General features: G+C 40.4%; 1 protein-coding gene across 4 annotated transcripts in view; it reads right to left on the bottom strand.

The window, feature by feature from the left end:
• Window positions 1-7: 7 nt before the first annotated feature.
• Window positions 8-18,023, bottom strand: part of LOC112156991 (SWI/SNF-related matrix-associated actin-dependent regulator of chromatin subfamily E member 1) — a 19,377-nt gene continuing 1,361 nt past the window's right edge. Inside the window, exons 2-11 of one of the 4 annotated variants that reach the window (XM_024289384.2) lie at window positions 14,737-14,787; window positions 14,584-14,627; window positions 14,412-14,510; window positions 13,181-13,261; window positions 12,796-12,927; window positions 12,437-12,608; window positions 8,006-8,178; window positions 7,830-7,931; window positions 7,277-7,535; window positions 8-766 (exon numbers count right to left, since the gene is read on the bottom strand). In XM_024289384.2, the coding sequence (XP_024145152.1) occupies window positions 561-766; window positions 7,277-7,535; window positions 7,830-7,931; window positions 8,006-8,178; window positions 12,437-12,608; window positions 12,796-12,927; window positions 13,181-13,261; window positions 14,412-14,510; window positions 14,584-14,627; window positions 14,737-14,743 (1,275 nt within the window). In that variant the 5' untranslated portion in view covers window positions 14,744-14,787 and the 3' untranslated portion in view covers window positions 8-560. Of the gene's footprint in view, window positions 767-7,276; window positions 7,536-7,829; window positions 7,932-8,005; window positions 8,179-12,436; window positions 12,609-12,795; window positions 12,928-13,180; window positions 13,262-14,405; window positions 14,511-14,583; window positions 14,628-14,736; window positions 14,788-18,023 lie in introns of all 4 variants that reach the window. The other 3 variants (XM_024289383.2, XM_024289386.2, XM_024289385.2) reach the window with 3 other exon arrangements.

Raw genomic sequence — 18,023 nt, 5'->3', positions numbered from 1 at the left:
GAGAAGATTTTCCTGTTCAGGGTAGAAAAGTTTATTGGTATAAATATGAAAAAGACTGCATGTTGAAACCTCGTTACACGGCGCGCACACGTCACGGCACATTTAAAGTTTGTGTTTGAAAAAAAACACATGTTCTAAGCGTACTGCTTTTGATTTGATTGGCTGCGAGCAAACTTGAGAACACTGGTAGTGGAGCTTTGTACAGCACTGATGATCGCGCACTTCAATGGACCGCAACACTTTAAAACGCCAATAATAAATAACAGTAAACATATAAAAACAACCATGTTACTTCATGACTACAAACTCCTGAGACGATACTGTCACTGTAATACTGAAACGAAGAGTAAACAAGGTTCTCCTGGGAGGAGACGCTCTGGTTCTCCACCACTTCAAAAAGCTGCAACATGCAAAACAATAAAGCAACCATGGCACAAGACAACGAGCAACACCGAGCGCTTCTGTCGGGTGATATGTGTGGAGATGTGCTGAAGGCGGCCTTTATGCGAGGCCCAACATTAGTGCTTTCTCGGGCCTGCTCCCCCCTCCCCCCATTCGGCTCAGTGGGCGGTTCTGGGTCTGCAGGGCCCCTCTGACGGCTCGCTGGTTGCAGCATCCTCTGTCTGAGCGGAGGTGGTCTCTGAGCCGGTGTTGCTGTCGCTGCTCCCTTCCTCCATGGCTCCCTCTGGGACGCTCTCCTTGTCCTCCGAGGCCCCCTCCTTGCTGCCTCGGGGAGAATCCAGCTCCTCGGGGGCTTTCGGCTTTCCTGGATTAAAATTCAAGCAAAACAAAATTTATTCAATTTTGATTGCTGAAAAAGGGTCAGCTGTGAAGAGAATGTGGAACTGAATGGGGTCTGCAGAACTCAGGTTTTGCATGTAAGGTTAGCGTTTAAAGATCCACTCCTATCCCCTTTTGATCGATTTGAATTATGATGATGCTGTTTTTAGCCAAAACCCCAAAACCTGTGTCCTTTTCTTGGACATAGCTTCTGTAGAGTGGCAGCAGTACATTAGAAATTCACCTGAGTTGCAGGCAGAAGTGTTGGTGCAGAGTATGTCTGCCCCCATTTCCCATCATCCATCTGTTTACACTCTCTCCTGCTAGCTTACAGCCCCTCACAATCCCAACTTAGCATTACTGGTCAAGAAACATGGCAAGCAATATCGGAGCTATCTAGCTGTATAGTTTTGAGCCAGATGCAAGCTCGGATGAGGAAAACAAAGACATTTAAGGATCGAGTGGTCTACAAGTGGATGCATCAGAATGGAATAGAGCAGAGAGCTTTTGACCCTCCCCGTGTATTTTCTATGTCACGACTACAAGCATTTTCAAATAGTATTTTTACATTTGGTCCTGATTCATGACTATTTAAATAAGAAATATAAAGAAAGTTTTAAGTTAAATTTTCTTTAGATTTGTCCTTTATTATGAGAAAAGTACCACAGGAACAAAAAAAATCATTTTCTTTGGAGTGAGTAAGAAAATGGCCTGTCAGGCTTCATACCGGCGACTTCTACAGTTACTTTGAGATCAAGGTTATGCAAAAATCAAGATTGGAGACAATTTAAAAACATTTTTAATTTTCCATGTACTCATAAGTTACTTTTACACTGAACACGATTCCTGCAGTGGAGGCGAACAGTTTCAATGGTAAGTCAATGTAAAGATGGAATCAGAAGTCATGCGGCGCAGTGTGGTGGTCTGGTAGCAGCACGTTGTGGGCATCGCAGCTCAATGTTTCCAGAGTTGAAATATCTGAACTTAAGTAAAGAATTTGTGTCCAGTCCACTAATCAAGGACTCTGATTTGCCTGTGATGTGTTGGTGTGATCAGCCGAGTCTAAAACCATCATGGAGAAGAATCTGATCGTTCTCCAGAACTTTAGGATATTTTTCTTATTTCTAAATAATAATAGAAAGGTGGGTCACAGAGACATGGAAGTACCGCTGAAAGCAGGCTGAAAACTTTATGAGCACATTTCTGATTGAGAATCAGACAGAAAATATAACGATGATGGGCTCGAATTTGATGCAAGAATCGCATTCAATTTGACATTAACACCCACTCCAATAAAAAAAAAAACATGTTTTTGGTGTTTTTCATGATGGAAGACATATTTAAACTAATTTAAGACTAAAATTGCATTTCTGGATATTTCTTTATTCAAATCCTATTGGATCAGGAGGAAATGAAAACCAGTGGTTTGAAAAAGCTCGGGTTTGTGATGCAGCAACTGCCATGGGCGGGTCAAAGTCTCCCTTCCCCAAAAGAATTCTAAATCCTCCATTTGCAGACTAATAGATTCATGTATGTCTTCATTTTCCTCTTCAACGCTTCCATCTGGATCAAAGCTATGCAGCTAGATAACTTTATCTTGCTCGCCATTTTTTGCTACGCTAATGTTAGCTTGGGGTTGAGAGGAGGAGAAAGCTAACGGGAGAGAGTGTAAACAAAGGCATGCTGGGATTTTACTGCAGGCTAACTTCCACCCATAACCGAAAAGGTGAATTTCTGATGATCTCCTGCTTGTGTGCTAAAAATGCCTTTAAAAACAACTGGCTTTTTTTATTTTTGGCAAAAAACTGCGTAAACAATTAAAAGACCACTGGGAATGCTTTTCAAACTAAAAAATATATAATTGGAATGGTACTTTAGGGTAACAATTTACTAATGCATGTTACACATGTAACATGCATTAGTAAATTGTTTTTCTTTCATATTTTTTTCTTTGTTGATCAGCATAGATATTGTTTAGTTTTCTAGGAATGGCATTGAATAAGCTTAATAAGCTTCTCCCTATTCCTTTTTTTATTGGTTGTTTGTTTTTTTATTGCATATTGTGTTAATTGTACAAATGGGTACTACACCAATAAACGTGATACTTGATATTTTTTATTCTAGAAAAACTTTTTTTTAATAGAAAGTAGTTATATTCTTCTCATCTGTAAGACATGTTACTACATTTGAGCTTGAGGCATAAATGTATCCACTTTTCTCTGGAAAGATGATTGCAAGAACTAATAGCTATTCAGGTATGCTTGATGAAATACGTTTTTTAAGTATTTCCCTAGAATTGATTTGCCAGGAGCTTCTTAACTCGTGTCATAATTTATGGATCGACCGCAGGCGTTAGTGGTCACATGAAGACAGATTTGTTTCAGGGAGGAAATTTACCGACAATGTCTGAAGTCATGAGTGTTACGATTTATGAAGTTTTCCTTCCTCACCCCCCTCAAAGCCCTTGAAAAGGAGGGTAAACAGGTAGAGGGAGAGAAAAGAGGTGTGTTGGGATTTACCCAGGAAAAGAGTCAGGGTTCGTTTCCGGATGACTGCTCACTGACCCCTCCCACCGACAGCTGAATCAGAATATAAATGTCTACTGTCGCAATGAGCTATATTGCTAGAGACACGCTAGCCTGTTACAAATGTCCAACATACGTAAAGAGCAATGCCATTGGAATGGTCTATAAACAATGAGACATGGCTTAGCAGATATAGTAAAATGACCATAAAATGCTCCATTTTGGTTTGATTTTAAAAGGAAAAATACTATGATCATCACAAAAAGCAGACTGTGGTATAAATTTTTTGTACAAAGTGCAACAGATGAATGACATTTCAATTTTCCATAAATAAATACATTATTTGGAACACATAATGCATTTAAAATTTTCATATTCAAATCTACTAAAGTCTAAAGCCACCATTGACTTTGAATAGGGTACAAGATCAGTCTAAACGTGCACTATTGGGAGTAAACTTACTCAGATCTTCCAAAAATGTTTTCTAGAAGTCCTTTATCAGCTGGCAGTAATTATTTACTTGTGAAAAGTCACATTCTTGTATTTCCAGCTCTGTTTGTACAGTTGTAGCTCAGCAGTAAACAGGCATCTCGCCCTATCCAACATGGCGTCCAACTTTGCATAGACAACAAGGTAGCGTAGCAACTCCAGCCTGTACAGCTCATTGTACTGTCGCGGTCACAGCTGCAAGTTGAAATAAATTGTTAAAATAGTTTATTTATCCTAAATATTTACACTCAAATGTAAGCAAACCCATCATGTGACTCAGCTCTTAGTCTATTTAGTCTGTAGTCGTCCTCAGAAAGTTTTGTGCCCGTTATGCTGTGTCACTATCAGTTGTTGGCAATGGGCGTGGCCCACCAGACAAACCAGACAGGTTTATTTGAGTGGCCACGCCTCCCCTCTACGTTGTGGTCCTTGGAGATGATGGCACCCCAACAGGGTGACAGAAGGTGCTCCATCTCATCTTGGCTAATGCCGTTTTCAGGGTTACAGTTGAATCTAAGACAATCCAAGTGCATGATGGGATTGTTTACTCTGCAGTTTTGATGACTTGCAGTTGTGTAGTTCTGCTTCTTCTTTTTATAAAGTTAGACTCACAAGATTGAAGAAGAAAAAAGAAAGGATGAAAAGGAGCAATAAAACTTCAAAACAAATTACTGCAAAATGAACAATCCCATCATGCACTGGGACAATGCTAAAACAATAAGAACAGAAATAAAAAAGTTCAATCGTTGGATCAAATAAATAATAAAAATTAAGAAATTTGGAAACATCAACATAATTAGAGATGAGATTCACTTGGGGTGCTCTTTTTCTTGGGCCTAAGCTACACAATGGACATAGACACTGAAAAGGCAACGTCCTTTACTGACAGCTGACAGTGACTTTATGAGGAAGACAACGTGAAGGTAAAACTAGACAAAAGTGACATGTCTGTGTGTGGGAGACAGAAGGAACTTGATTTATCTAATACTTAATCATATTTTGATGTCAGTATAAAGTGGTCTCCACCTATTTTGAGTTCAACTTTCGCAATCTCACAGGTATTCATTCTTGGAGCAATTTTGGATTCTTTTTTTCATTTTTTTTTATACAGTACATTGTTTTGTGCCTTTATTAGCTTGTACACCATGATAATCAATCCCCTCAGTGCAATGTGTCCGATATTTTATTTATGAAGGTTTGAACTTTGGCAGTTTAAACTAAAGAAAAAAGTGTGAGAATGTTCATGTTTATCTGAGAAAAGTGTATACATTATGTAAAGAGGAGCTTTACAGCCTTAAAACATCTGTAATAATGGTTAAAATAAATAAAGGGGACTCCAGCCGAGTTTTCCTTCTTGAAAATAACTCAAAAGGAACAACTATATCTCTATCTTTTATGAGTCTGTCTGAGCAAACCTGGACGCCTTGTACTTTTTAAAACTGCTAACAAATAAAAGAGCCTTCAGCTGTTTCCCAGAGAGATTGTTTCTGTTTGTGCTGTCCCTCACAAAGAGAGTTCAGGCTGGAACAGAAACGTCTCTTACTCAGATTTCAAGTGTGAAAGGGAACTAATGTTACATGTGTGTCACAGTCAAACAGAGGGGACAGGAAAATGAATGGACGAGATGAGTGTGTGTGTGCGGGGGTGTGTGTGTGTGGGGGGGGGGGGGGTGAGGTCACAACGTTGATTGTAAATGAGAGCTGGACTGAGTGAAACAAACACCCCTCCCTGCATGTTCCACACAGGAAGTACCCGCTGGTCCCAAGAAGCCAAAATCTGAAAATAATCAGCCATTACTCATTCTATTTGCCAGAATAACTAATCTTGTTTTGATAATTTTTTTAACATGTTCTTGCAAACCTTAATTTTTGTCAGATATTTTTCTTTATTCTGGGTATTATTGAGTTCTAAACTGACCAATCAGACCCCTGAATAAAAGTATATGATCCAACGTTTGAAATGTTTGCTTGACAGATTCTCCCGAGTCTGCTTTAATTAAAGTCTGTGGACTGTTAAGGTCAACAAGCTCACTCATAAACAAGTTGCTTTTATCCAAGTTAATGGTGCTTTTATTGCCAAATTAAGTATCGTGATATTTCACTGAATTGATGGAGGGGGGGTGACAGATTTGAAAACAGGCCGACAGTGAAGTGCGGTCAGGGGCATGATGCAGTGCAAAATATAGCTTAAAAATGCATAAATAAAATAAAATGAATATAGTTTCAAAAAATAAAATATAAATTTTAAGACATGTCTGTTCTATGATTACTTTTTTCTGTGTGGGTTTTCAACATTTCTTTGGTAAAAAAGTAACAAATGTACAAATTTTCAGTTCAAATATACAAGAAAGCAGCAGGTGAGGCACCAACTGTCCCTGCCTACCTTGGGTCCAGCCTGCGCCGCACACACTGACTGGAGCTGCAGCTGACGCATGCGCTAAACTAATGGAGCCTCATTCAGCTGCTTTACAAATACACTAGGTTACGGACGCAGTACATGTGCCTCACAGGAGAGGGCGCTGGTGAGCCCTGAGAATGTGACACCAGAGCTAAAGAATAATAGAATTAGTGGTAGCAAGTCAAGTGCAGTTGTCTTCTTCAATATTGAATAGCATCCTTTTCTAAATCTCTAGACTCAGGAAATATTTTAGACACATCACTGGCAGTTACTGTAGAAAGAAACTAAATAAAAAAAGGAAGACTTCTACAAACAGGTGATCCATGTGTTTCTTCTGAAGAACCAGCACATGGACTTTGACTTACGACCCATTGACTTACTTTTACTTACAAGTGAAAGTAAGTCAATAATAAGAACTTTGCTGATTTTTTTCCGATGCTACATCAGTGCCACACCAGCCTTGAACCTCACCACACGTCACAGTGATCCGGGATATGAAGATGAGCAGGAAGCTCACTTTTACTTTCCAACACTCTCAATTTACTGATTTTATTTTGAGTCGAGTCAAATTCTTTCAAACAGCTCTCTAAGAGAGCCACTCCAATGAAAATTGTGCTTTTGGTGTTTTTCACATGTTCTTGTTGCATTTTTCTCATGATGGGAGAAATGTATAAATTAATTTAAGATCAAAACTTTGTTTATGAGTATTAACTTCAAAGCCAACAGTCCCACCTGCAACACAAATTCAAATTTCTGATAAGCTCCTCCAACTCTGCAGGAAATATTTCTCAAAAATGACAAAACATTTTTGATTTATCCTGATTTCAGTACAATCATAATTAAAGACTCCTGGAAATGGTTTTACAATGAAAAAACATATAGCTGAAGTGGGACTTTAAAACGATCTTTTTTCAGGGGTGGCGGGTGTCATGTCTTTATTACAGCAGGGAAAAACATATTAATTAATAAACATTTATCTCACTTTGACTTTTTATTGCTCTTTTATGTGTTTTAGACTGTTTTCTGAAGCTTCTCTGACATTAGTGCAGCACTCGTTCAGGGGCATGGAGGTCAGCACGTCTCACCTGGCTTGTCTGCAGAGTCTGCTTCCGCCTCCTCCGCCTCCTTGCTGCTCTCACTGAGAGCGTGCTGCTGTGACTTGCCCCCATGTGTTGCGCAAATGTGTTTTTCCTCCTCCGCTAAGACGCAGGAGGGGGCCTCTTTGGCACCGCGGTCCCCTGTGTCCTTCTCACGCTCTGCCATGCGCTTGCGTGCCGCTTCCTCTGCTGCGGTAATCTCTGAAGAGATCTTCTCCATGTCCACCTCCACCTTCATGCAGCACAGCTGCAAACAGAGAGGAACACCATTGCTTCTCCTGTTGAAAGTGTTGACCGCTCATTGAGCGGCATGCAGCTCGCCGCTGTCTACAGAGGGCCAACGGCACCACCTGTTGTGAACTCTGTGCACTGCATTTATCTGCCATCATGGACGCTGCAAATCACCTCTGCTGACAGCCGCTTGGTCGCCAGAACATGTGGATGGAGTTACGAGCAGCTGGTGGCTTTAAGAGCCGCACGCGGCGTGCAGAGAGAAGCTCGCGTGCAAGCAAACAATAATCTGCTGTCAAAGACGCCGTACCCTTTTCAGCTCATTGTTGAAGGACTCTGTGGCTTCCAGGAACTTCCTTTTTTTCTCCTGGTGGCGGTCTTCAATCTGCAGCAGCTCTGCCTCCAGCTTTCTCTGTGAGGCGGCACAGAAAGCAGTGAGACCACCTTGCTGCAGGTTTGGCACACCGACGTCACGACTGACCCCACCTGGTGGACCATCAAAGACTGGACCTGCCGCTTCAGGACCTGCATGCGAGCCGTGGTGACGACGGAGCGCACGTCCGGCACCACGCTCTCGCTGAGGATCTCACTGATCAGGCGGTGGTTACGTTGGAAACGAGCAGCCGCCGTGTGTTTTATCGAAAAGCCGTCGTCGTAATCTGCAAGAGAAAAACAGAAACTATGACGTTTGCTTCAGAAAAAGGAGTTATGGTAACTCTTGCTGCAAACAGGAAAAAACCCAGGAAATTGCACAACAAAGTTTATACAGTCAAACTTGGGTGTATGCAATTACATCAAAACACATCCCTCAGCTGATCTGAGCCATTATCACAGACTGAACGGGACAAGCAGTTAATCACAGCTCTCCTTGTGTGGACAGATGTTTGAAGATGTAGTCTGCAATTTTCCCTCTTCAGTTATTTACTTTTAAAGTAAACTACCCTGGCCGCTAAAACGCAGGATGACAGTGAAGTTAGAAGCCTTCGGCGCCATTTCTTTACTTTTGAATCCCTTCAAGGGTAAAAATGTTGCTTCAGAGCTGCCAGAAGTCATAAGACGTTCATTTGTTTTTAAAGATTTTTCTCTGTAAATTAAGACAGAACAACTCAAATATGTCACTTTTATTTAACCAAAAAAAAGGGATAGTAGTAGAAAAGCAAGACAGTAATAAAAGAATAGATGAAATAATTCATATGAATGTTGACTTTCTCAATTTTCTCTAATCCTAAAAGAAATAATCTGAATAAAGACTATGAACAAAAACATTTCCAAAAAAGAAAAAAAAACTTTTAAAAATAAAAAAAGTCTGAAATAAATATTATATATATAATTTTTCTTTGACTGCTTATATTCACAGAGTGACAAAATCTCTATTATTTGAGGTGGAGAGTCAGTGCAGACTTCTTCATTTCAGGTCTTCTCTGAAGATTTGGAAGTGAAACATTCATGCAAATTAGATAAATCAGGAAAAGATTTTGTTAAACCCTGTTAAATAAATAAGATTAAATATCAATAAATAGAAAATGAAAGGACTATTTTCATAAATTTCAGCAGAAAAATTTGAGCCAGTTAATGGGTTATGACTACATTACCCAGACTCCCTTGAATTCAGACAACAGTGTAAAAAAATGTCACAAAAAAAGTTACAAATGTGGAAAAAACCGTTACACCTGTAGTCATATCTATAAAATCTGAAACTAAGTCACTCTTGAAAACACAAAGAACTTTTAATTGCCTTCATGGTTATTTTCTCTGACTTTAGGTATTCCGTTACAATAAGTTACACCTGCCTCTCTCTCTACGTCTCTCTTTGTTCTGCGCTGCTGCAAGTCTACCAAACTATGCACCCCACCTCCCCCTGCAGAGCGCATTGAGTGCTAACTCACACTGACCAGACAGCTTGGAGAGAAAATAAGAGAAAGAAAGGGTGAAATAATATAGAATAAACGTCTCCCACAAAGGAGCCGGCTCGTATTGTTCACACTAAAGGAACTAACACATCAGTAAGCTTCTCCTCTGGGATGAGAAGACTCCTTGCAGCATCTCTTAACATCTCATCTTTGAGCCAGTTTGGAAAATGATGTTACTGCAGCAATGAGGGCATGTCTGTACTTTGACCGTTACCTAGTGAATGCGCCAGTAACAAGGGATTCCAGTAATTGTAATTTATTTGCAAAATTTGAAGGTGTTTGGGGAAGGCGTGTCCCACTGGGCGGAGGGGAAGATCCAAGACACGCTGGAGGGACTATGTCTCTCAGCTGGCCTGGGAAAACCTCTGGGTCCCTCCAGAGGAGCTGGAGGTAGTGGGTGGGGAGAGGAAAGTCTGGGCATCTTCGCTTAGACTGCTACCCCCACGACCCGGTCTCGGATGAGCGGAAGAAGATACCGAAATTTGAACTGTAATCCGCAACTTTATAATCCGTTATCTCAAACACTCTGTTTACATCCCATAACGTCCGGCTATAGTGGCCGTTTTGGTTAGGCTCCGAGGACGGAGTCTATTCAGACTAAAGAAACTCAGAGCGAATTGGAGCTCAGTCCTATTAGAAACAAACTATCAGGGAAAATAAACTGTGGTTCACTTTAAGCCAAACCAAATGCATGCAGTCTGGTCACATACATCCTATGTGTAGGTTTTAACAGATCTAAGAAGCCGTTTCCCAGAGGGTGTCACAGGAATTCAAAGAACTGATGCCTTCTCACGTCTGTAGATGAAGTTCACCAAAGAACAGTGTTGTCTGAAAAACTTCATTATTCTATGACCTTCTACTCAACACTACCTTCCTGAAAATTCAGATTATTCCCAAAAACAGTTTTTTTTTCTCGCTTTAGCATGCCCAACATGTTTGCGACTAAAACTTTAACCTTTTGTGAGGTGATCGCGGTGACATTGAGCAGTGGGTGGAGTTATCAGCTACTTTGATACCTGGGTGTTTTAACAATAACTGCACTTTAACAGGATCATATTCATTTTAAGGCGGCCCTCTGGACTGAGACAAACCTGAAAAGGATCTTTAAAAATGGGCTGTAAACAGACGTTGTTGCTGTAGACGGAAGCAGAGATTTAAAGAGCTCCGGTGCTTCTCATACAAGATCTTTTAAAGAGCCTGTGGGATTCACATGAGCTGGAACTTCAATATTCGCAGGAACAGAGTGACTCAGTGTCAGGCAGCCCTGTAGCTAAAACTTTCCAAAGAGCACAAACGAACCTCAGCTAAGGGGTTCAAAGGAGCACGTGTAGCTGCAGCAACACCACAACAGGAAGCAGTCAGGGAGGTTCTGTCAAGGCTGCGTGTGAGAATAGTTTTTCTGGAGTTATCAAACTCTATAAAAGCTTGTTCTTGTCGCCACACGTGACTCTGAAACCCTTTCAACTTGTTTTTTCATTTTTTTGAGTGCAAGAAAAACTGCTGCACCAAGTGAATACCTGAGATTTTTTTCTGATTAAATTACACTCAGTATGAGAAAAAAAGGCTCTGATGTTGACAGGAACAGAGCAGGGGAAAGTGGAGCAAAGCAGCAGATTAAAACGCATTAATAAAACATGGTGTCTGAGCATGTAGCCACCTGGAACGCTAAGTCTTATTTAATCATTGCCATACGTGTGGCGTGTTCAGAACACGGCCCACCGGGATGCCGGCTTGAACATTTTTATGGTCTGGGGTGCTTCTAAGTAGTAGCTGTTTTATCAGTCGTTTTTCCTGTAGATGATTAAGTCGTGTTGTAACCTCGCCAGACCCCAGACAAGCATCATTTCCTCGAGGGTGGGTGTAACACAAACGTCTTCTCTGTCTAACGCTAGCGTGCGTCACACTCTAAAACAACATGGGGAAGAATGTAAATTTCATAATTATGCTGAAACCAATGCCAAGAATACCTACGTAGTGTAAACACTCCAGCAAAAACAAAGATGAAATGTTGTCCCAATCTGCAATCAAAAAAGGAGAAATGTTTTTTTTTATTTTTTCTGCCGCAGGGTTACATAAACTGAGGACCGACTGTGGCGGAGGAGACGGAGATGATCCGCTGGTCGCGTTGCCTTCAGGACTCACTTCGACTCAATCTCTGGTCTCTGTGTTAAAAGCTTTCCAAACATTCAGCTCAAAATGAAGCATTTGTGTTTTGGAAACTGAAGTCTCACTGACATCAATGCAAAAACCTTTCAATACTGTAGTCTCCTTCAGAAGATTCCAACAAATCAGAAATTCTATTTCCCTTTTTTTAATAAATTTACTTAAAGTCCTCCTAACATGTTTTCTTTTTTTTTTAATTCCCAGGGGTGTTTTAATTGTGACTATGAACATTTTAACCAAAATCCCTCCACCTAAAGACATATGTCATGCTTATAAGTGTATTTTAAGTGTATTACAATGTTAATTCTCTGACCCAAAGCGGTATTTTGATACCACCACCTCCTCCAAATCCACGAAAACCAGTGGGTCTGCACAATGTGACGTAGACAAGTGAGAACAGCCCCTTCCAGGAAGAGTCTGAGCAGCTGGCTCCGCCCCCATGCTAAAACATACACACCCTCTTTTTCCGAGGAGCTAGAGGTGAATGGCAAAACACTTTCCTTTCATATGCACTATATGCACAAGCATCTCTGCAAACGTTTGGATATTGTTTGTTTTTGTGGATGAAATGCAGACGCGCTGTCGAGGCCGGATCTAGGATGATGTCATGAAATGGGCGGCACCCACAAGCAGCGAAAGCAGAGCCTCAGAGATCGAGTCGTCTTACTTGTGGGTAGGAAAATAGTTGACGAAAATAACTCGCATTTCATAAAAACTGTGTTCTCTAGTGTGCCAAAGGTATTATTATAATATATGTGGACATAGTTTACTCTGAAAGGCTTAAGAATAGTACGGTACAGGCCCTTTCATCCAAAATTGCATCCCTGCGTGTGAACCATCTCACCGTCTGGATCCTCCGCCGGCTGGATGCTCATGTACGGCTCGCCCTTGTCCAGCCTGGACTGCCTCTGGCGGCTCTCCTCCTCCAGCGCCGCCTCCGCCCGGCTTTTTGCATTGACGTAGGCCAAGTAGGCCGGAGAGTTGTGGTAGGCCTTCATGCTCTCGTTGTACTCGATCTACAGTGGGGGAAAGAAAAAAAAAAGATGACAGAAATGACAAGAAAAGACAAACATGTGGAACCTTTCACTCAGAGGGCTGTTAGGAAGGAATAATGAAAGGAGGGACTCATGTCGGGGACACATCTACTGGTCACCCATCAGAAAAAAAAACACAACATGAACTCCCCCCTGTAAAACAACCAACCTTCTCTGCTTCGTAGTCATTCAAATAATCCTGTTTCTCCTCATCAGTGAGGTCCCTCCACATGCCACCGATTATCTTCCCAATTTCCCATAGCTTCAGATCAGGATTGGAGGCTTTTACTTGATCCCAAACCTGGTGATGAGAACCAGACATGGGTGTGGGGTTGGGTTGGGTTGGAGGGGCTATGCGTGGTTATCTCTTTGCAGAGAGGTCACAAACCAGAGGAGGCCGTGTGCTTTAGGCTGCATCTCCAAAGCGGATAAATCCCACATCATGATGTGGGGAGTAGCTACCCCACTAAAACCAACACTCGCAGGACGTGTTCATCAGTCCCGCCGTCCAGCAGAGCAAACAAATAAAAAAAGGTTTCAGTCAGTGTGCGTACCTTGCGACTGTATCTCATGTATGGCATCAGCGGCTTATCGGGCGGCTTTGGCGGTTTGGGGATATTTATTCCCGAGGAATTCTAGAGAAAGAAAATAAAAAGTTATCTTGAGGCGTGGCGGCTTCAGTTGAATCACATTTAAACACAAACTACGGTGATGAGACATTTATGTGATCTCCTAATATTTCAGGAGATTTCGTTCAAAAACAACAACAACAAAAAAAGCTCTTTTAAGCAGATTTTCCAACTGAGAGACATAATGTTATCAAAGTCAGCCAACCACAGCTTGCATGCAGAAGCTGAATTACTGCACAGTCTGCGATGACATGGCAACACTGAAGGCACGGATTTCTCAGAAACACATTTGAGCAGACGCAGATGAACTCGTCTTCAGCCTGAGAGTCAGTGAAGAAACAAAGATCTCCTCCGACACTCAAGTCCTTCTGCGTTCAATTTTAAAACAGAAGAAAAAATTCATCTGCCGCCAACGCTAATGGATTTGGAATTTAGAGGATTATCAGTTGGAGGTTAAACGCTAGAAAAACAATTTTATTGGCCGCTGAAGATTCTAGTTCAAACAAGTCATAAAATACTTTGAAAAATATTGTAAACTTTTACATTTTTGTATTCATCTTAACAGAAATAGCGTGAGGGAGTAAGAAAAACAGCAGTTAAAACAAAAGAGCAAGAATTAGGAGACAAGACGCTGGCGCAATGATGTGATTAAGAGCGTAACGCATTGACTTCTCAATACTAATGGCTGCAATTAATCAGGAAACTGCCTCGCCGCTTTAACCACATTCATGACTCCAACAAAAACACAAATCAAACTGCACAAGCAGAGCAACAACTGACAGCTTTTTCAAGCAAACTTCATGCAGATTTTGCCAAATGAAAGAGCATGACTAGACTCCAAAAGCACAGAAGAAAAGCCAGATGGGAAGTTGTATTTATTTAAATAACCCAAAAAATGTTTTCATAAGTATCTCAGGTATGTTTTTAGAAAGCTCGACATCCTGTACGATTAGCATTTGGGTTTTTATTTTTGGTTTTCATTGAGACTAAAGCAGCTGAATGAGGGTGTTGACCTTTCATTCACAGAAAGCAGTTTCGTTTGACTGAGCGCGCTCACTGCTGTGCGAGCGCTTACTGGAAGTGAACTGATGAGCGATAAGGATTTCTCCGTTTCATTTACACACTCGGCTCCTCAGTCAGACAATCATACCGTTACCCGACTGTTGCTGCTCTGGCTCCCTCCGAGTCTGTAGTTGTTGTAGGCCAGATGGCTGTATGGGTTGTATCCCACAAAGCCGGGGGTGTTGGGTAATTGCTGAGAAAAGGAGACAGAAACAGTCAGGAATATTGGGAAAAAATATAACTCGTGACGACATACAAATACTTACAGTTGTAGGGGCAGGAGGAGGGGGCGGGGCATAAGATGGCCTCTCTGTTGTCAAAGAAAATGTTAAAAAACAGTCAAAAATTAAGTCATCGATTATAAAACATCACTGGAACTATTCAATAGTGCTTTAAAACAGGTTTATGTCCATTCTTACTTGACATCTTGACAGCGAGGAGGAGCTTTCAGTCTATTCCAGTCATCGGATCTGCAACACAACAAAACAAAGCATAAAAACCCCATAAGTATTCACAAAAAAATCCCCAGAAATCTGCTTATATTCAAGCAGTACGTGGTCCTTTTTCAATCACATGATGAGAAAAGTCAGAATCAATGCGCTTCTGTTGATCCAATCCACCACTGATGTAAAAACACCAACGGCGGTGTGACATTCAGACGCTCAGTCCGGACTCCATCAATAGACGATTGATTTTTGTAAACGGCTCAGATAAATAAAAGTTTATCACACAGAAAGATAAGGTGAGTAAAAAATGGTATTCAATAGAAGAAAAAAATCTAAATCGTGAATGAAATCTTAACTGTCCAAACAAAAAGCGTATGTCGCTTCCAACGCCTGCATGAGCTCGAGGTAATGGAGAACTTTCTGCTTCAGCAATTTCTGAAATTAAATTTAAAAAATGTAATTAATGTATTCTATCCCCACATTATTACACTCTCCCCACCGTGTCTTGCTATTCTTTTTCCTTAAAGTCTGTTGGTTTCATCCAGATAAAGTGTGAAACATTCCTTCAGGAAAGTCCCTCTTCTCTCCTATCAGCCTATAGACTGTTTGTCCTAAAGTTTTGGAGATAATCCAGATGATTTCTTTTTGTGTTTGAATATGAAACGAGTCTCTGTGTTCTCTTCGCTCAGCAGTTTCTCTCTGAACTCTTCGATGGATCAATTTTTGTCCAAAAGTCTCTTTGACTGTTGCATCATGAACTCTGACCTTCAGTGAGTCCAGTGAGACGTGCTTTCCTTTCATTGTTCTCCTGCTTCTTCTATGATTACCTTTAGGATGAGTTCCTGGACTTATTTCAGTTGGTTAATCGCAAAAAAGATCTACTTTGTTCCCAGTTTACTCCATATGAGAGTGAAAAGTCTCACCATGGTTCTCTAATGCCTCAAAGCAGAAGAAATGGCAGATGTTCGCAACCCAATATCCTCTTTGTAACCTTCAGACTGAATCACAGTTTTTTCCAATCAGCTCTTGACCTTTTATTATACGTTTTAAATGTTGCTTTAATCCAAAGCCATTTACAAAACAGACAAAAACAAAATACGAGTCAACACATTTTAGGTTAACTGCGGCAAAAAAAAAAAAACAGTCTGAGCATAAAGAGATGTTTAGAGTTACGGAGGAAGGTTTATTTTTTCTTTGGGTTGCAGCATAATGGTTTCCTGCTGGAGATCTTTTAGCTTCTTCACATGTCCGACGGCTTCTGTTGCTGTGACTTCAACAGGTCTGACCGTAAATAGACCTGGATCTGGCAAATAAAACTTTTTAAAGGCGGTTTATTGCAGATCCAGCTTGATTTGGTTTGTGGGAACATTTTCTGTTTCATACAGAGACAGGCAGGTTTGGACAGCTTCTTCTCTTTAGGATATAAAACCACCAATTAAAAACACAACATTTTGCATGTTTTTGTCTAATAAATGTTGCAGAATTAAATGTAAAAATCATCATTTGAAAAAACAAAGAATGAATTGAAAGTTTATCACGCCACCAATAAAAAAACAGACGAAAAAATTCAGATGAAAACTGATGAAAAAGACAAAAGTTTTTGTTATCCAACCATCATCTGACTTCAGATTCATTAAAGAAGACTTGTATTACATCACTCGGTTTTACCAGTAAAACAGATATGACAACGTTTCCGAGCTTTTCACGCCTACTTGAATTTACGATTTATGTCACATCTCCTTTTGATTTGGTTTCATTAATTAAAGGTGATGATAAAGAGTTGAGAAAAGGCAGAATAACTTTCAAATGTACAGTTAGTAGATCAGGTCTGTTCCCAAATCACAGTTCAGAGTACTGTGTTTCCTTCAGTTTTATTTCCTCAGTGTTTTGGTGAAGGTCTTTCACAAGACCATAAGAAAAAAAAAACTCCATGTCGTCTACCCCTGCATTACTGACCAAAGTGCTTGTGTGACTCACACCAGGTGGTGACAGAGCAATTTCCTTTCTTGGGAGGCCTGGCCCATTTCAAGTATGTTAAAAAAAAGCATTAAATGTGTTATTGTCCATCTAACTGACATTTTAGTCCAGTCAGACAAAGCAACATCTGGAAAAAAAAACAAAGGAGGCTTCATTTGATTTACACTCATTCCTATAATTATCAACCAACAAATTCTAGTAAATACTTTACACATCTTAAAGCAGATTAACTGCATTTTCTATTGTATGGAGAATAATACGATGTAACCGTTCTAAGAACCCTCTTTTCAGTGATGCCGAGTGACCACAGAGCCACATGATTATGTAATTAAATGAAACTAGTCCATTCAGACCTCCTTCACTCCATTTGAAACTTTGTGAAAGGTCACTTCATAAACAAACAATGAGTGTCTGGATTATTTCTCCTGCAAGATGACCTCACCTACGGTTTCTTAGGTGAAAACTGTTTTTTACATTCAAACTAGGGAGCACCTGGTGGGTTTCACTCAAGGTTTAAGGTTGATTTTAAGGTCAGTTTTGTTTGGTCTATAGACTTTAGATCAGCTTTCACACTTTCTGAAACATCCTGGTGTATTCAAGAAACAAACATGTCTGAACCAAAACTGCCCAGATGTGAATTTAAAGTCCCACTCCGAACATATTTTGATCTATTCTAAAAGCATTTCCCAGTATTCTTTTAAGTATGATGATGTCCTTTTAGCCACAATAAAAAAAAAAACGTTTTCATGGACTTAACTCCTGCAGAGCGACAGAAGTTTATCAGAAATTTGGTTCAGAGTTGTGGGTGGGATTGTGGGCTCTCATTTCCCGTCACTCCTTAGCTAAAACTCTCTCCCACAAACTTTCAGCCACTCACAAACCCAACCCAACATTACACGTGCAACAAAATGGGTGAGCAATAATGAAGCTATCCAGTGGTACAGTTTGGAGCCAGATGCCAAGAAGACAAAGACATTAATGGATCTACAAGTGTATGTATCGGAATGGAGTGGAGCACGGAGCTTGTGGCCTGCTGAGTCTAGTTTGAATGCAAAAACTTTTTCAAACAGCATTCTGTTCCTGATTCACAACAATTTGAATGACAAAATTAATCAGAAATGCACTTGTACTCTTAATTTTCTATTTTTAAAAATTGCCCTCTATCATGAGAAAACTGCGACAAGAACATGTTAAAAACACCAAAAATACAATTTTTAGTGGAGTGAGTCTTTATCCTAAAAATATAATTTTATTGTAGCCAAACAGGAAACCCAAACTCTCTC

The sequence above is a fragment of the Oryzias melastigma genome, linkage group LG1 (genome assembly GCF_002922805.2).
Source record: "Oryzias melastigma strain HK-1 linkage group LG1, ASM292280v2, whole genome shotgun sequence".
Lineage (NCBI taxonomy): Eukaryota > Metazoa > Chordata > Actinopteri > Beloniformes > Adrianichthyidae > Oryzias > Oryzias melastigma.
The sequence above is the reverse complement of the archived record's forward strand: the minus strand, read 5'-3'. Positions and strand labels throughout refer to the sequence as shown.